Below are 18059 nucleotides of genomic sequence, written 5' to 3' on the forward strand. Positions count from 1 at the left end.
AACGGTGATGTCAAACCACCTAAAGAAGACAATATGAGCTCAGAAACTTGTATCTTTGGTTTAATAATTTAAATTGGCATACTGCAAAATACTGCCTCACCACAGATTTTGCTTTTTTGTTAGTTGATAGTACAATTACAGAAATTAAAACGCCTGAAGAGAGGATTTTCATCTTAGCAAGTATTGTTGTTTTAGGCCTAAAAGAGATCATAAGAAGAATATATAAAATAATGAATTAAACCCGTTGGTGATTCCGTGGGTCTTTGCAGCCACATCCTCCAGCAGTGCGGGCTCCGAGCTCCCAGCGGGAGAGCCCGGGCTGTGCCGGAGCCTCCCCGGTGCCAGCGCTGCCCGGGGCCGGGACATCACGCGGGGCCGAGCCGCCGCCGCCCGGAGCTGCCCCTCGGAACAAAAACCAGCTTTCAGGGCAAAGCCGCAGCTCCGGCTTTTCCCACGGCGGGATCACGAGTGCCTGCCCGCCCCGGGAGGAGGGAGGAGGGAGCGGAGCGGGGGGCGATGCAGCCCCTGCCTGGCATTGCTGACGTGCCAGGGGCCGGGCTGCGCTCGCAGGGAGCCGCTCACAGACTGGCAGGGCTGCGGCTCCAGCAGCCAGCGCCGCTCCCGCCGCAGCCTCCTCCCTCCTTCCCTCCCTCCGTGCTGCTCCGTGCCGCCTCCTGCTCCTCCGGCTCAGCCCCGGCTCAGCCCCGGCTCAGCCCCGGCACAGCCCCGGCTCAGCCCCGGCACCGGGCGAGCGGAGGCAGGGATGGCCGGGATCGCCGCCCGGCTGCTCGGGGCGCTGTGCCTCGCTGCCTGCCTGCCCCCGGCGCTCGGCAGGGACGCCGGAGCGCAGTGGACCCTGGAGAAGGTGGGTTTGCCTTTCCCGGGCGCTTCTCGCCTCCCCCGGCGGGCAGGGGTCAGCGGCGGGACAGCCCCATCCCTCCTGGCCCGGCGCCAGCGGGAATTCGGGCTGGGGGCACCTTGGCGCGGCCCCGCAGGTGCGGGTGGGTGGCATGGCTTCTCTCTTAGCCCGAGCTTGGCCGCTGCACACAGCGAATTTTCTTCACACGTTTGTCTTTGCGTCTCTTGGGACCGGGCAGCAAGAGCGATAAGCTTTGTCAGCGGCAGTTACTGAATTTAACGGGAAACCCAAACGGGACAAGACGGATCAAAATCTGAAATTATATTCCTTATAGCATTCTAATGTGCTCCAACTTTCATTGTGATTACTGTGAGTTAGAGGACAGTGACTTAGTTTGAGAAGACAAATAGCTCTTCCAGCAGCATGCACACATATCTAGGAAAAACAAGCAGGCATGGTGCTGATAGCCAGTACAAAATTGTTTTGAAAGATATAATGCTCTAATATGTTGTAGACCCATATTATATTGTGTCTAATTTAGAGTGGTGTGTGTACTAGTGAAAAAAAGATTCTTGAGATAAGGTTTAATTAAACAGTGGTAAGCTTTAAACCACAGATTTCTCAATGTAGCAGCTCTTAGTGTTCCATTATGAAACATTAGCATAGTTTTCTTCATAAATAATTAAACCACATGCAACATAAGAGAGCATGAAACTGCAAATCACATTCGACTAAACATTTCAGGAATTTCCAAACAGAAAATATATTTCTAGGGCTCTTCCCTAAGTGTTTGTGGAAGAGCTGAACTCAAAGTTCAGCAAGGAGTAACTGAATTGCACTAATCCAGTGCACCACTCTCTTCACCAATAGATCAGAGTCCAGGAGAAGCTGGAAAAATGAAGCTTCCCTTCGTCATTCCCTTTCTCCTTAATTTTATTCACCCCCCCATTCAAGGAAATGTTGGCTTGCTTGTTGGTTTGTTAATGACATACCATGTCATCCTGTTCTATTAATTGTATCTTACAACACATACATATGTATGTGTACAGCTCACTATATAATATAATATATATAACTCGTGTATAGACTATATATCTGTAACATAATACATCTGTAATTACACACAATACATGTGTATGTACATATACAATATATACATAAAAACATGTGGGGCTAACTCTTTAGTCACACTGGTCAGTGAGCAATCATGTAGCCCCAGTGCTCCTTTTTTCAGCACCCTTGGCCCCAGCACTTCACTCTTTAGTTGGGTCCATTCTGACCAGTCAGTCTCCTCCCCAGTGCTGTCAGTATTCTCATCCAGCCACCATCACATCTGAGCTCTCTGCTTGTGCACACACTAAGCAAGAACAATGTTCTCATTCTCATCTAATTCTTGTCCTTCAACAACTTTTGTTCTGTCTTCTTGGAGGGACGTGTGAGCCAGAAATTCAAAGTCCTACAGGTAAGCTGGGCTACTTGTAGAACTTGAAGTTCTGCAGTTTTAAACAACAGGCTTGTCATGAATATATTGTTCTGCCTCCCTGTTGTGGCAAAATAGGGATTGACCAACACTGTAAAGAATGAGTCACTTACAAATCTTATTTTGCTTGTCTTTTATTTCATAACCACTTTTGTAACTCCTCTCACTTCCCAAATTTGAAGATATCTCCATTATTAGAAGTGGGAATTGATTCCTCTTTTCTGAAGAATTTTCATGCATTTGTACTTTAATAATGGTTCTTTGTAAAGTGATTCAATGACCCCAATTACCAGGCATGCTCCTCACTTGTTCAACTGCAGACACATTTGCTGAACTTCCTTAATTAAATTGTCCTCCTACACTCTTCTGAAGTACATAGCTTTAGCTTTTCACTCTCCCCTTACAGCTAGCTCCTCCTAAACCGAAGAGCTCCCTGACATTTTTTCCTGTCTGTGCCTCTTTGACACTGGTCTAAGTTCCACCATATAAAACTTCTAGTATTTCAAAAGACTGTTTTACAACTTCCATGGTATAATTTCCAAATGTTCAAAAGTTCATTTTTATGTCAGATGAAATGCAATTTTTCTTTAAGCTATGTCTAAATTTGCTAGCATTAAAAATGTTAACTGCCCATCCTAAATTTTGGTGTCCTTACAGTCTTAAAATTCAGCTTTAAACACTGTATTAAAATTGGTATAGTGAGATTCAGTGTCTTTGTGTCACCCCTCTGCTTAATTTCACTGGTAAACCTAAGTAGAATTAGAGGAAAGGATCACATGGTGAAAAAGAGCTAGGAAACAAGAGAAGAGTAGAATTAAATGTTTGCAGTGAAGTCTAGAAAATACTCATGCTCATACTTGCTTGGACAAACAAACAAAGTAGAAAAGAAGTCAAATAGTGAGGCAACCCCCATTTTTTAACAATATTCATCACCTAGGGTAATAAGATAACAGGTAATAAGATACCTGACTTTTGAGGTCAATTCACATGCTGGTCAGGTAATGGGTTTTAAGTGTTATTTCAGACACTTGTGAAATGACACACATGAGTAGAAAAGGAGAGTGAATTATTTTTTGGTAACACATACAGTGATAGGGTTAGATCACAGGTATTTATGAAAATGTCAGTTTGATGCAGGAGCAGCCCATTAAACAGTTTTAAGAAACAAAAATAATAAAATAAAAAATACCATAATTCTACAGTATAAAGTATGATGTGCACATGTTCCAGTTTCTCTCCTTTTGCTCATCTCAGGAAGGATGACATGGACAAGGTACACAGGACAGTGAGTCTGATCAGTCATGTAAGGCAGTTCTGATCAAATAAACAAAGCAGTATTTTTCATCAGGAAAAAGACAGGAGTAGAGGGAAGACCCTGTGATATAAATGAGGAATGTATATGATAGTGCTTGAAATAGGAATCTATAAAAACAGTAGTGGCACAGGAAGTTTCTGAGGAGACAATTGCTAGACAATTGCTAGAGATTGCATAGGTTCAAACCTGGTGTACAAAGGGGAACTTGAGATGTCCTTGGGAATCCCACCTGGCATTCAGCTACCACTCCAGAGCACTGCAGGGCTCTTGCCATCAGAGATGTGCATTTGCCAGCTACATAAGGATGTCTCAAGCACTCTGGGTCACCTGATACAGCCCCAAAGGCCTTCACTTGGGCAAGAGCAAGGAAGTCACTGGGGAGCCAAGTCACATACTAGTGAGAGGTGGTCACTGCTGAGGTTCACCAAGCTGACAAATGCCCCAGCTAGCCCTAAAGGAGCCACAGCATCCTGTGCAGTCACACTCATTCTGCTGCTGTGGGCAGAGGCCACAATGACACAGCTTGCTCCCTCTGGGAGTGAGTTACCTTAGGTGTCTCTTTGCTTTACTGCATCTTACAACATAGACACAGCATACAGCTAAATATTATTTCTACTGGAAACAAAGCTTCTGGTGTTTGTCTCAACAGAAACCTCAGCTGAAGGTGGTGTGATTGCAGACATGACACGTAGAATTAAGATATTAGGAAACAGAGAACCCATTCATAGGTTCAGGTTTTACAGCTAGCTGGTAGGCAAAACTTTCTCCCATACTTTAAATACTAGCATATTTTGCATGGAAATGGAAGACAGAGAAGCCAATCTTTTCTGAGTGAAAAGGAGTTTCTAAATTACTTTCTGTTGGGAGTAAATCAAAGTAGCACAATATACCATTTTAACTGTAATTCTGAAGAAAACAATGGTTAAAAAGGTCTAGTAATAGTTACAGTGCTCTTTCTTCTCTCTACCTTCTACAGTATTCTCACCAAGCAAGAATTTTAGGTTCTGATGCTATTCAAAAAGTTGTGGCCAACACGGATATTTCTGAAATGTGGGAGAATGATTTGCGCCCTATCCTGATAGAAAGATACCCAGGATCACAAGGAAATTACATCGTGAGACAGGTAAGGCAACACTTCCTGACAGCCTCTAAGAACAATATTTACTACTATTATTATTATTATTATTATTATTATTATTATTATTATTATTATTATTATTATTATTATATTAATATAATAATAATATTCTGGTAACACCTTTGGTGACCCCCCACCAAAGAGACAGTGCCTCTGAAGTGACAGTCATATTCCTTTCATTCAGTAGGATGAACTCTATCATTGTTCAAGTCTAGACCACTAGTGCCTACATGACACAGCTTGCACATCAGCTGGCATTATTTCCCTGGGCTGCATAGCATGATGAAAAATAAGTCTTTTTAAAAAAAAAAAAAAATGTTTAAAATAAATAAGTTTTCCCCAGGTTTGGCAACCAAAGTATAACACAATGGTTGTCCTTTCCCTCCCACGAGTAGGTTTTTGGTCACTGGCTCAAACCTGAGACCAAGCATGGGATGAAGTAAGTGACACCCCAACACTTTTTCTGGAGAGGCCTGTCCTGAGCTGTTACAGTGCCCTGGAGTTGCTTCAGATGGGTGTACCAACAGAAAAGGGGGTCAGAGGAGCACAAAGGGGCAGGCAGATGAAATGGGCAGCACGACAAAGTGCAGCCCTGGCCCACGAACCACACCAGCTCTGCCAGCCCAGCAGTGTCCCAGTGCTGGGCTAACAAACCCAGGCTGCAGCTGGCCCCGAGGCAGTGAAGGCTCCAGCACATTGTCTTTGAGCCACAAGCAGTTACCACCAGCCAGTTGCTGCTCTGTCAGCACCTCTGCTCTGCACTCACAGCGTGCAATCATCAGGACAGTGTCCGTGCTGGCTCTGGATCACGCTAGCCAAGTGGGAGACAATGTCAGACAATGGCACAGCTGAGTTTACTAAAGACATTCACACAATCTCACTAGCCTTCTTCTACCCTTCAGGCACTGATTCAACAGCTCTAAGACAGCCCTAGCTACAATAAATTTATTTATTTGCTACTCTGCCACTGGTAGGTTGGAAAAATGCAGCCTTTTTATGCACTGTGTGTGTGTACATCTCTGTAGATTTAGTTTTGTGGTTTCTTTAGTGATGCTCTGGAAGGCAGCCAAGTGAAAGGGGGAAAAGGAAGAAAAACAAAAAAACAGCTGAGCCTAGGCTAGAAAACCACAGATCATGTTCAAAATAGGATCATCCTGTTACAAGGTAACAGCATGTATTAAATTAGACCCTACATACCAAAGGAAAAAAGTAAGAGTTCTCTATTGTCAAAACACAATAATGGAGTTTAAAATGGATTACATTTCTTTGCTGAGACTCAAAATCACAAGACTCCTTTAAGGGAAAAGGGAAAAAGTTGGGAACTCCATTCAGGCTTATATGGTCCCCTTAATCCTTAACAGACATCCTTCACTCTGCCTACTGATAGCTGATAGATCAGAAAATGTTGTAAAAGCTCTCAGAGGGTGACCACAAACAAAATGGAAGTTTGTTCTAGCACTAAAATCTATGGTAATATTGTTGTTTTTTATCATTCCTACTGACTTCCCTAAAAGCAGAACAAGTCCTCAAAGCCTGTTTTCCCCTCAGAGGCTTTTCCTAATGTTTACTTAAAGAGAGAGGAATCTGCCTTGAAGAAGCTCTCTAGGGACCCATAAAAATAAGTTGCTTAACAGAGAAACAGAGATGTCCCTCTAATATGAGTTAGCCAGAACTCTGGTTGAAGTATAGCTGGGGCTGTTAGAGGTATTATCTTCAGGCAGGAAGGTAGCTAAAATGGATGATTTGCTTTATATATTGTCTTAATTCTTATCTTTACATGAGCTACACTTACAGAATTTCATTTTTAAAATGCTGTTCTTAAATGTTTCATCCTTTCTTTAATTTAAAGAAATCTACCTCTGTGTTATGCCCTTGTAAACAATTTGTGCCACTCAAAAGGCAGATTTCTCACAGAAGCTTAAAAGCCCAACCACCTCAGACCAATCAACCAACCCAAACAGCTTTTTTTCCCCCCTTATATTGATGAGGCATTTCTGTGTGGTAATTGTCTAAACAGCCACAACAAGGTCTCTGCAGCCAATTCTGACTTCTAATTTAAGGACTCATCTGAGTTAAGCTTTGAAGATGTTAACATTAAATCTGCTCTAGTTACACCTGAAAAAGACATTGGCCTGATAACTTCAGAGATCAAGATCTTAATGTGTCATAATAATTGGCAATAATTCAAAACACCTTCACACTCCAAAGAGAAGGGTCAAAAGGAAGAAATAAAAAGCAAATGAGGCAGTCAAAGGCTTAGGTAGCAAAGTCATACAGTAATATTACATTTTTTGCTATAAAGTTTATCCTTTAAAACACCATAAACTTACAGAAATAAGCTTAGGAGCTGCTATTAATTAGCTAATGATAGTTTGTCTGCAACATCTTTCTGAAGCAAGAAATATTAATCTGATTGTTTTTTATTATTGCAGCATATCAAGCACCGTCTTCAAACCTTAAAGGCTGGTTGGGAAATTGAAGAAGATACATTTCAGAGATACACACCATATGGCTATAAAACATTTTCAAATATTATTGGCACTCTTGACCCCTCTGCAAAACGCCATCTCGTACTTGCTTGCCACTACGACTCAAAATTCTTTGGACAGCAATGGCAGGGCAGAGTGTTTGTGGGAGCAACTGATTCAGCTGTGCCTTGTGCTATGATGTTGGAGCTGGCACGGGCCCTGGACAACAAGCTTCAGTTAATCAAGGTAGTTTTTTTGTTTCATTTTCATTTGCCTTTCCAACAGCAACAGGCCTCAGGGCATTTCCACATTCTTTTCCATAGCCTGCATGCTGGGTTCTCTGGTTGCTGTGCTTGTAATAAATCTCCCATTGACTCCAAGAACAAACAGAGATCTGTATCTACTACTCTGAAGTACATTATCACATTAAAAATTCTTATAAAAAGGGCAGATATCCAGAAGTTATCTATATAAACATATACTATATAAAAATAACAAATGATACATGAACAATAGATGTTTCATAGAATTGGAAAGATACAATGCTACTTTCTATTTAAAAGGCACAGAACCTGACTCAAAAGTTCCTACCATATTCAGTAACATCTAGGGTCATTGAAAAGTTTTGTTGCATTCTGAATCCTGCAGAAACCTCTCAGCTGTATTCTGCTTTGAGACACAGAGGAACTAATTGCTGTACAGAAGAGTCACATCAGGTTTCAAGTTTTCAGGATTTCAAGTTTTTCTTCTTTTTTTTTTTTTTTTTTTTTTTGTTTTACAAATTTGAATCGTTTATTTATGAAAGAAGTATAATATTATCAATCTGTGTTACCTATGCTACAAAAATCTGCTTCAAAGGGCTGCAATTGCTAGGCACAAAAATCTGTTGAGCCTACAAACTCTTGTAGGATTCCATATTTGTAGGATCACGTAGGATTCACGAGTGCCATCTACTGGCTCACTATTCACTATTTACAGAGAAATAATTCTCATACATTTACAGAGCTTTTACAGAAAAAGGTCTCTCAAATGTGAGAGACTTTACAAAGTGTCAGGAGCACACTCAGCTCAGGTATTACGGTTACTTGTCAACAGCGGTTTCCAGAAACTGATTTGGTGCCTTCTGATATGAGAATATTTAAGAACGAAAAGATTAAGAATATGCCAATATTTTTAATCAGAAAACAAAACACTCCTGTAATATATAGGCTTTCATTCAGAAGCTTCATTTACAATAAATTTGACAGGTGATTATTTATGAAACAACCTGCACACTGACTTTAAAGACTGGCATTTTTCACTATGAATACACTCTTTTAAAATGAACATTTCTTTTTATCATTTAAGATGACAGCATTTGATAAAAAGGCAACTCACTACTTTTCACAGTCCACCACTTGTTCAGTCTGTTAACAAAATACACTCTGGGATCCATCTGCTTAATACATTAGCTATGATGTTTTTGCTTTGTTTATGGCAGCACAACAGACTTTGCTATGTTTTCAGCCAAATATATTTATACTTTGACTCAAAACTGTGATTTTTATCTTGATGCTTCTCCAGTTATATAAAGTAAGTTTAAAATTAGTGGGCAAAGACATCTCTCTACATTAAAATGTGTTAAGCAGTAATAGTAATAATAACACAAGTACTACTTTCTAAAACTCCAATAGCACTGATACAGTTTCCTCCAGAACATAATGCAAAGTGACTGCTGCCCACAGAGCTCTGTCATGTGCAAAGGACAAAGGGCAGCAAACCACTGCCATTAGAGGAATCAATATACCACTGTGAGCACCATCAATACCATCTTGCCTGCCTGAATGACATTTTGTAGAAGCTTTTCACTATTTATATTGCATCAGCTCCAGCTATTTGGGAGTTACAGCCCATCCAGGGCATGACTGCTGCCAGTGACCCCACCTTTTTAACCACATAATGCAATTTTACTTGAAGTTGTGTTAATTTATAGAGGGGTTAAAATATTTATAGCAACTGTCAAGACCACAGTTCCCAAAACTGTTCATTTGGTGGAACCAGACTGGGATTCACTGTGCTCTGGATTATTAGGAAATTCTGACAGTTCAAACAAGGCTTCAGATAGTAGACTCCCTCTACATTGGAAAGAAATTTCATACAAATGTCTTTTTTATGACATTAAACACATTATCATATATATTCTCAAATGTTTAATGCTGTTATATTTTTGGTTGTTGAAAGAGGAAGACATATCTGACATACCCACTCTCTTTGCTTTGGTTTAACATAAAGTTGCCTCAGTGATTGCAAATTCCCCTGAATGAAAAGAAGGGGCTCAAAGAACCATCAGCTTGTCAAATACATAATTCACCTCCACTGATGCCTAGCTGTAGCAATTACATTAATCCTTATGATGCAATCAAATAATAATATAACTCCCATCAGGTGTTGTTACTGACACGTCTCCTCATTATTTGAGATAATGTTGCTACTACCTGGTTTTGCAGGTCTCAACACTCATGTCTTCCAAAATCAGAAATGAAACTTTTATCCAGAACCAAAATTATGAGACTGGAGCATGTGTCACTGTGTTAGATAAATAACAATTACCTTGACTGATCACTACCACTATTACACCGTAATAACAGCCAAAGGAAGGTTTGTATAGGGAACCTTGAAAATACACCCTTATTTGTGTTACCTATGTAAATACAGTATTTGCTCTTTATTTAATGTTCTGTCCAGAATCAGTGATTTTACTTTTAACTTCCTCCAGCAGGGCAGCTCGACATCAAGCCCAGACCTTTCACTTCAGCTCATTTTCTTTGATGGTGAAGAAGCCTTTGTTCGGTGGTCCCCTTCCGATTCCCTCTACGGATCCCAACACTTGGCTCAAAAAATGGCATCGACTCCACACCCACCTGGTTCAACAACCACAAACCAGCTGCAGGGCATAGTAAGTGGCTTTCACCTCCTTAATGAACAATAGTAAATAGCATTTTAAAAAATATCTAATTAGTAGGTAACTGGCCAAATTCCCAAGATACCACAACCCCACTAAAGTTAAAGGAAGAAGAAGGCTTCTGGAAACATTATGAAATATGATAGAGAATTGGCAAGAGCTTTTCAGATTAGACCTGCTGCACACAAGTACGAGCAGTCATAGAAATATCAAAATATACAATTCATTAGAATATAAACTAGGATAGAATATAAAGTTTTCTTCAGGAAAAGATAATTCAAAGTGATAAGAGCACAAACAGTATTGGCCTATGGACAAATCTCCCCTAGCTCAGCACTAAACTACACCAACCTCTGTTTTCCTTTGATTCCTACTGACATTCTGGTTGTCTGTTCCCTTCTACTTTCCCTGTTTACTGCTGAGGCACTTCTCTTCTGTCACTGCTCCTTGTGACTCATAAAATATCTTTCCCTTGACAGAATTCGTTGTTCTCAGGGGAAGAAGCAATTTCCTCTTCTTTCTCCCCACCTACTGTCGTTTTTCTTTTAAAGAGATACAACACACAAATTGTACACTAAGCTAGGCAGTCTGCTTCAGCTTGAGGAACAGAGGAACAGCCTATCTTTTCCCTCCTTGGAAAGACAGCAAAATGTATCAGATTGCAACCAGGTTCTGCTAGTGAGTTCTTCTCAGGCACCATGGTAAAAAAGCCAGATCTCTGGCCAGGGCTAGCCAAGACCTGCTCATGACCTACACAGGAAACCAAGAGTTTCATTGCTGCTGCTGATGTTGTAGGAAAGCGTTCTGTACTAAAGATTCTTTCTTCTCTAGGACCTGTTTGTACTACTGGATTTAATTGGTGCACCAAACCCAATCTTTCCCAATTATTTTCAAAACACTCTTCGATGGTTTCAGAGGCTTCAAGCAATTGGTAAGCAGAAGGATATGGGCTTTGAATGAATTTCAAAATCTAGTGAGTAGTTTCTGAATGTATTAAGCCCTGTAAATCAGATTTTTAGATTAATTTTCTGGTTTACAGTAATAATCTTTGATCATATAAATGTGAAATCTTAAACCAATATGAAGACTTTGATACTTAGTTAATAAAACAACTGAGGATGACTCTCAGATATTTGTAAGCAACAAAACATTCTATTACTGATTGTCACTCTGTGACACTTGGCAACTGCTTCACTTCTGTATTTTTGTTCTCACAACGGTAAAATGATGGTAATAGCACCAATCCTGAGGTCTTCCAAATATTAAACAAATGCAAAAGACAGTCACCACTGCCTTTTTCTTCTCTGCTGGAAAAAGCTTCCATGGGAGAGGAAAAAAGAATTTAAATGTGCTAACATGCTTCATTGTCTAGAAATTGTAATAATCACTTTCATTGTGCATTACAGAGAAAAAGCTACACAACATGAATCTGCTGAAGAATCACCGTGCTGAAATTCAGTATTTCCAGAGTACTTTACATCGAGGCTTGGTTGAAGATGATCATGTTCCATTTTTATTAAGAGGTACCAGAAATTCTTGTATCTTGAAGTATATGTTCTGTAAGAAATACATTATCTAGTAAGTGAGAAAGTGCATATGCTCCTGTTTGTCAAGCTTATCTGCCCCAACTTGAGGCTTCTGAATCTAACTTTAGAGCTTTGATACAACACCTAACGAAAAAAAATTATTCCTTAGTGGTATGCAGCTGAAAAATCAGAGAGAAAAAGCAGAAAAACAGGAAAGAGGCTGATTTAAAAAAAAAAATGCTCCTCCCTAAAAGCAATCAGGAAGCAGAAGATTGATTTAACTCCTCTTTTACCTAAAAGTTGCAATACATATAGGTGGCTTGATGTGTGTGTGTATATATATATATATATATATATATATATATATATTTACACACACACACCTATATATAATGATACAGTCCTTTGAAGTGGAAGTTCCTTGATCTGAGGGCAACACTGTCCCTGTTTTACAAAGTAAAAATAAGACACCCTATTTTACCATTTACATACAGAATTTAAAAAATGCTTCAAAAAATGTTGTCTTTACACTTTCTCAAAAACATGGTCAGTTTTCTGTTTGAGGAGCTGCAGTGATTTCTCTGTCCTTCTGTAGCTCTTAAACACACAATGCAAAGAATCTCAAAAAAAAAAAAAACAAAAAAACCCACAACAAGTAGCTACAGGTTACTAAAAAAGAAAAAAAAAAGAGGGAAAAGTATTCAAAGGAAAGGAAGGTGACAGCTTTACACAACACACTCTTTAATGATGGGATGCAGTCAGAAGCATCAAAACAAGAGAAGATAAAAGGAAGCTGCAGTGACACACCCTATAAAGCAAGCTTATTGAGTAGTTACCTGAGTCTGTTGCTAAATGAAGTATCTACTGGTTTAACAGAACTTCTCCAATATTTCTTCTCCAATTTTCACTTTCCTTTCTATAGGGGTTCCAGTCCTGCATCTGATTCCATCCCCTTTTCCTGCAGTATGGCATACCATGAAGGACACAGAAGAAAACCTTGACAAAGCCACTATTGACAATCTCAACAAAATCATGCAAGTGTTTGTACTGGAATATCTCAACCTGTGACAGACAAAACATCAACAAATTGCACTCCATTCCAACTGTCTGCCCACCTTCACACTTGCTATTTAACTTCATTGGAGAGTACCAAGGTGAAGAAGAATGTGATAGTTCTTGCTAGACTGATTATTGTTTGAGCTGTTCCTGGCCCATTGGTCCATTAGCCAAGTAAGACACCATTAAATAAGAACTAGTTCAGCCTGGAAAGAATTTTATCTTTCCATGTTTTATCTCTGAATAAAAAAAGCTCCAGTATTTCTCCAGATTATTACTGGTTTTTTGTCTCTTATTATGATCCCAGGAGGGAATGCCTCATGACTTAATTGTATGATACAGTTTTTACAAGCTGTGACCAACTTTTGCAATGTTCAGCTATGGAAATGTACACCATGTTATCAAAAGAGGCAAAAATCACACCATAGCAGACTTCTACTTTGGCCTGAACTAAACCATCTCATGCTGACATGAGCTGCTAGAACTCCTGACACACAGATGTGATTTTTAATCCTCTCTGGTACCTCTCCTACTTCCCCTACAAAGGTGCCTGCAAGGGTTTTTCTCTGCAGACATCTTACCACCAGAAAACAGAGCAATAACCCATATTCAGTTTTGTCCCTATCATTTGTTGGACACTCTTTGATGGAGAAGGGTGGTGGGGGTGATGGTATCAGGAAGGTATGTGAGGGTTTCCCTGTGCTCTGACTGCAACAGAGGAGATATAAACAAAAGATCAGGTGGTGTGTGGGAGCAATGACCCAGTACACACCATTCAGTCACGTGAGAATCATTTGCAATTTGACCCTAAAAACCTCCAAACACCACCCACCTCCTGTTTTTAATACAGACTACAACAAAAATAATCATACCAGGAAAGTGATCACTTCAGAAACTATAATTTATCTAAATACAATTTTAAAGGCGAAGCGCTATCAAAAACAAAATGTTATTAAAAGCAAGACAACAGTTTAGGCACCAAAAAGATACCAATTTAACAACCCTTTTACATTCCTTACTGGAATTATTTAGTAGATTTAGTGTAACACTGGCAAAAAGAAAGCCTGGAATGATATCAATGAAAGCCAGAAGAACAATATTCAAAAGCTACTGACAGAATTATGGTTTCCACTGGTGAGAAAAGGATGAGACCGTTTTAAGAAAAAAATTAAAATATCTAGCTGATAGAAGATTAGTTGAAAGAAAAAAAGTCAGTATTTTACTGCTCCAAACTTCTTCCCTACAAAGTTGTATGCTGAGCAAAGAGATTTAAAAAGCAGGTAAGCAATGGAGTTGAAGGCATGTCAGATTTGGGCAGTATTTTACCATTTTTCTAAAGCAAATATTTTGGAGCCTAAGACAATATTTACATCCATACCATAAAGTTGTTACAGACATAGGTATTTACATCAATGAAAATTTGTAAAATTTGACAATTACACGATAGCCTGAAAATTAAATTTAATCTGATTTTGGTAGCTCAAGATGAAACAAAAGGATTTTGTGTCTTCCTATCACTTTAACATTGGTGAGAAATGTTTGTTCTACCTGCAACTTCTGAAATAAAATACTTTGAAAATTCTAAAAAAATTAGATGTCTTTATTTTCAGGTATTACTGTACATCTGTGTAAATATATCAAAGCTTCTTGAACTCTTTGCAATCATATTCTCTTCTACCTCAGCCCATGAGAAAATAGCCTAAAAAACTACACTAAATCTTCTGAAGTTTGAATACTTTGAGCAGTATAAGGCACCTTCCACACCCAAGTGGTGAAGAAAGGTAACAGAACGGATAAATTTAGCAATAGTAAACATATATTTGTGTGGCTGGTTTGTTTCAGCGAACTCTTGTGGTACTTCGTAGTTTGCAGTACCTCTGAAAAATGCAGTACACATTTGCAGTGTGGACTGCTACTCTGTCCCTCTGAGAATTTGGAAGTTAACTTAAAACATGCTTCAGTGTGAAACGTTGGATCAGAGGGTTGTTATAACTGGGAAAAGCCTGGGTTTTTAAAATCTCTATTAAGACTTAGCTGAAACCATAATTTAACCATGTTGTACACCAAATCATGCCAATTTTCTTCCTGCTTGAGCATGCAGCTCTTGAGTTATGTTTACTCTGTCCATGGAAATGAGATACAAGTTGCTGCAGTATGATTCAATATTTCTCCAAATGTGAAGAAAACATGAAAAGGCTTGCTTTTTTTTTCTTACCACCCTGGCTTTTGTGTTTGGGGGTTTTTTTTGTTACAGAAAAAAAGGGCCATCTCCTAACTGGATGCTAGCCCTGGAAAAGTTTACTTAAAGAGGGAAGGGTCATCATCTTAGCAATTTATATGATCCATCATTCATTTAAAAAATTGCTGGAAGGAAAACTTACATCAACCCAGTAACCACGTGAATGCAAGAATCTAAGCTCTCAAAAGCACAAGAAGTAGTCAGTATGGCAGACATGGTACAAGGTGAGTTCTCACTGCTACAAAGGCAGGGGGAGAATAAGCAGGTAGGACAAAGTCAAAGCTATTTCATAAAATGCCCAAAGAACAAAAAATACAAGTGAAGAGATAGGGACTGGTATCTCTTCTACTCTCAATTTGAACACAGAATATGACTAAATATCCAGATCCATTGGGTCTGGACAAGCACAGGACAGGTAATCACGTCAGAATTAAGAGAGAGGCTTTGTATTGAAGAACCTATGGCCAGACAGCTTCTCCTTCCCTGCTGGATGGCGGCAGCAAGGGTTAATCTAACCAGCAGAATTGCTGCACAGGTTCTCTCCTTGCAAAGGATTTGTCCCATCTCAGTCAAGGGGAATTAATTTAATCAGCAGAATTGCTGCACAGGTTCGCTCCTTGCAAAAGATTTGTCCCATCTCGGTCAAGGGGAAGGGAATAAAAATCAGTTTACCAGCCACAAAAGGCTTTGTGTGCCAAAGGTGTCTGTAGTTACCACCTGGGTTAAGGGAATGCAGAACAGAATGAACTCAACATGTAAAGAGCCATCACTCAACATGTAAAGCTGAAAACCCCCCACATATCATGGTAGTTATTTGTCTTGCAAGAGGTGCTCTGGCTCCTTCTGTACCAGGACAAGGCAGTTTCTCACAAGAAGCTGAAGCTAAATAATGGTACCTGCCCCTCAAACTCTCTAAATCTGGATGAATTTACCTACATGTGATGTAATCCTGTGCAATCACAGCTTGAACAACTTTAACCTCTTTAACCTCTGGCAGAAATGACAGCAAGTACCAGTCCTCTTTTCTCTCTAGCTGGGACAGCATTCCTAGCATTAGGAATGAAAATGATATAAATTACCAATTCTTATTCACTACGTACTACATAAGCATCTAGACTGTGATGACTTAACAGCAAAATACAGTTAGAAAAGGCAAAATGTATAAAGAACCCAAGGACCCAATCTACACTGATAGGAGACCCAGCAAAACAGTACTGAAGTTTGACATACCTGCTAATTGAGACTGAAGTATCACCCCAGAGTATCAAAGTTAAACAAAATATATAGAAAGACAACTATAAAATCTTGTACACAAATTACCACTTTTTCCTTGCCATTTACGAATTACACTGATTTTATTTTCCTCATATAAAAGGAGACATTTTACTCTGTGCTGATTTAACAAATATTCTTAATATATTCATAACAAAAAAGCAGCTAAAAAGCTGTTCTAATATCTAAAAGAATATTTATCATCTGCACATATGATATATATTGTAAACAATCATTCCAAAAAGCATTTTTGTTGAAGTGATTATATTGCACTCTGAATTCTGGGATTCTCACCCTCCCTTCTCATTTTAAATCAGAGATCAGCTTCATTTTTTAATAAAATGGAGATTTAATTTTCTACTGAAAACAACTAAGCATGCATTCAATATAATACAATGTATTGAAAATATCAGAAAAAGGGCATGTGTTTGATTATGAAACTGGAGAAAGGAACAATTATTAACCAGGCCACACAAAAGTAGTGTATTGTAAACATTCTGCTGGCTCTAAGGTGTTGCAGATGCTGTAGAAAGTGCAGTCTAGTTCAGCACCCAAGAGGTACAGATAATCTGTTCAAGTGTTCTGTACTTCAGTGAATTTCCATGCAGCAATGGCACGTGTAATAGACTCACAGAAAGACAGGATAATGGACCAGAGGTGATTACTGAGTCAATACTGACCTCATAGAAACAGAGCCAATCGTTGTAATTTCATTGCAATCTTTAAATGAAAGTTTGCCAGGTCATTACATTTTCTAACAGAGCAAGGAAATTTTCACTCTTGCTGCAAATGAAGTACAGAACCAGATTCCCTACTTGTAGCTTACATGGACAGTGTTCCAGTGGCAGTCTGGACACTACCCTCAGCCTAAAACATCCCCAAAAGTTACATCTCCATCATGCAGAAAGTCACCTTGCTGTTGCAAGAATGACTCCCTCCTCCAAGCGCTGGCTCAAGAAACACAGGTCATGGAGGGGGAAAAAAAAAGGAAAAAGGAGGAATGCAGTGTTCTTACACAGAAAAATAAATCCTCAGCCAGTGAAGAGGCCACAGATCTTTAAAATTCAAATGAAGGCTGTTTTCTCCACTCAGAACTACATGAGAAAGATTTCTTCATCAAAGCAATTATCTCCAGGTAACACAGTATCTTTGGAATCCCTGAGATACTACAGCTCCATGTAATTACCTCACAGAAGTGGAGAGACTGACTTAGCACACAGATGACCAAGGTGGAAGCCAATATATAGCACCCTGAGTTGCAAGTGGAACAACAGGAATGGGCAACCCATTCCTAGATGGCCAAGAGATGCAGAAGAATGTGAAAAGGGGCAATTGTAACATAGATACTGCACAGGGGAACATAGAAAAAAAAAAAAAAAAAGAGAAGGAAAAGACAGCAATAAGAGGGAAGAGCTCTCTGAGAAAGGCCCTGGAGAAATGCAGACACCTCAATGTACAGTAGGGCAGTAATGCAAATGCAGAGACAAGTTAAGTGGTCTCATTCCAAGTGTGCCCCAAAGGTTAAGCACTTCAGCAGTGACTATGAACTCTCAGCGATCACTGACCTGTACTCTGGATATAAATCAGGAATGTAAATTACTTTTCCCCCTTGAACTACCAAAAAAATACAAAGAGGAAAATACAAAGTCACAATCAAATCACAGAATACTCTCCATAGTCAAAAATGAAATACTGGCTTCAGAAACAAAGCCATCTGTTCTGTATCCTAAATAGCATTAATTGTAAAAAAGAGGTGCTTGTAAAA

The 18059-nt window shown here is 39.5% G+C and overlaps 1 protein-coding gene across 1 annotated transcript; it reads left to right on the top strand.

The window, feature by feature from the left end:
- Positions 1-364: 364 nt before the first annotated feature.
- Positions 365-13057, top strand: QPCT (glutaminyl-peptide cyclotransferase). Its single transcript, XM_056486619.1, has 7 exons — positions 365-865; positions 4631-4777; positions 7225-7506; positions 10019-10195; positions 11033-11132; positions 11608-11724; positions 12650-13057. The coding sequence occupies exons 1-7, from the start codon at positions 764-766 to the stop codon at positions 12793-12795; spliced, it is 1071 nt and encodes a 356-aa protein (XP_056342594.1). The 5' UTR covers positions 365-763; the 3' UTR covers positions 12796-13057.
- Positions 13058-18059: the final 5002 nt, after the last annotated feature.

This window comes from Oenanthe melanoleuca, chromosome 3 (genome assembly GCF_029582105.1).
Source record: "Oenanthe melanoleuca isolate GR-GAL-2019-014 chromosome 3, OMel1.0, whole genome shotgun sequence".
NCBI lineage: Eukaryota > Metazoa > Chordata > Aves > Passeriformes > Muscicapidae > Oenanthe > Oenanthe melanoleuca.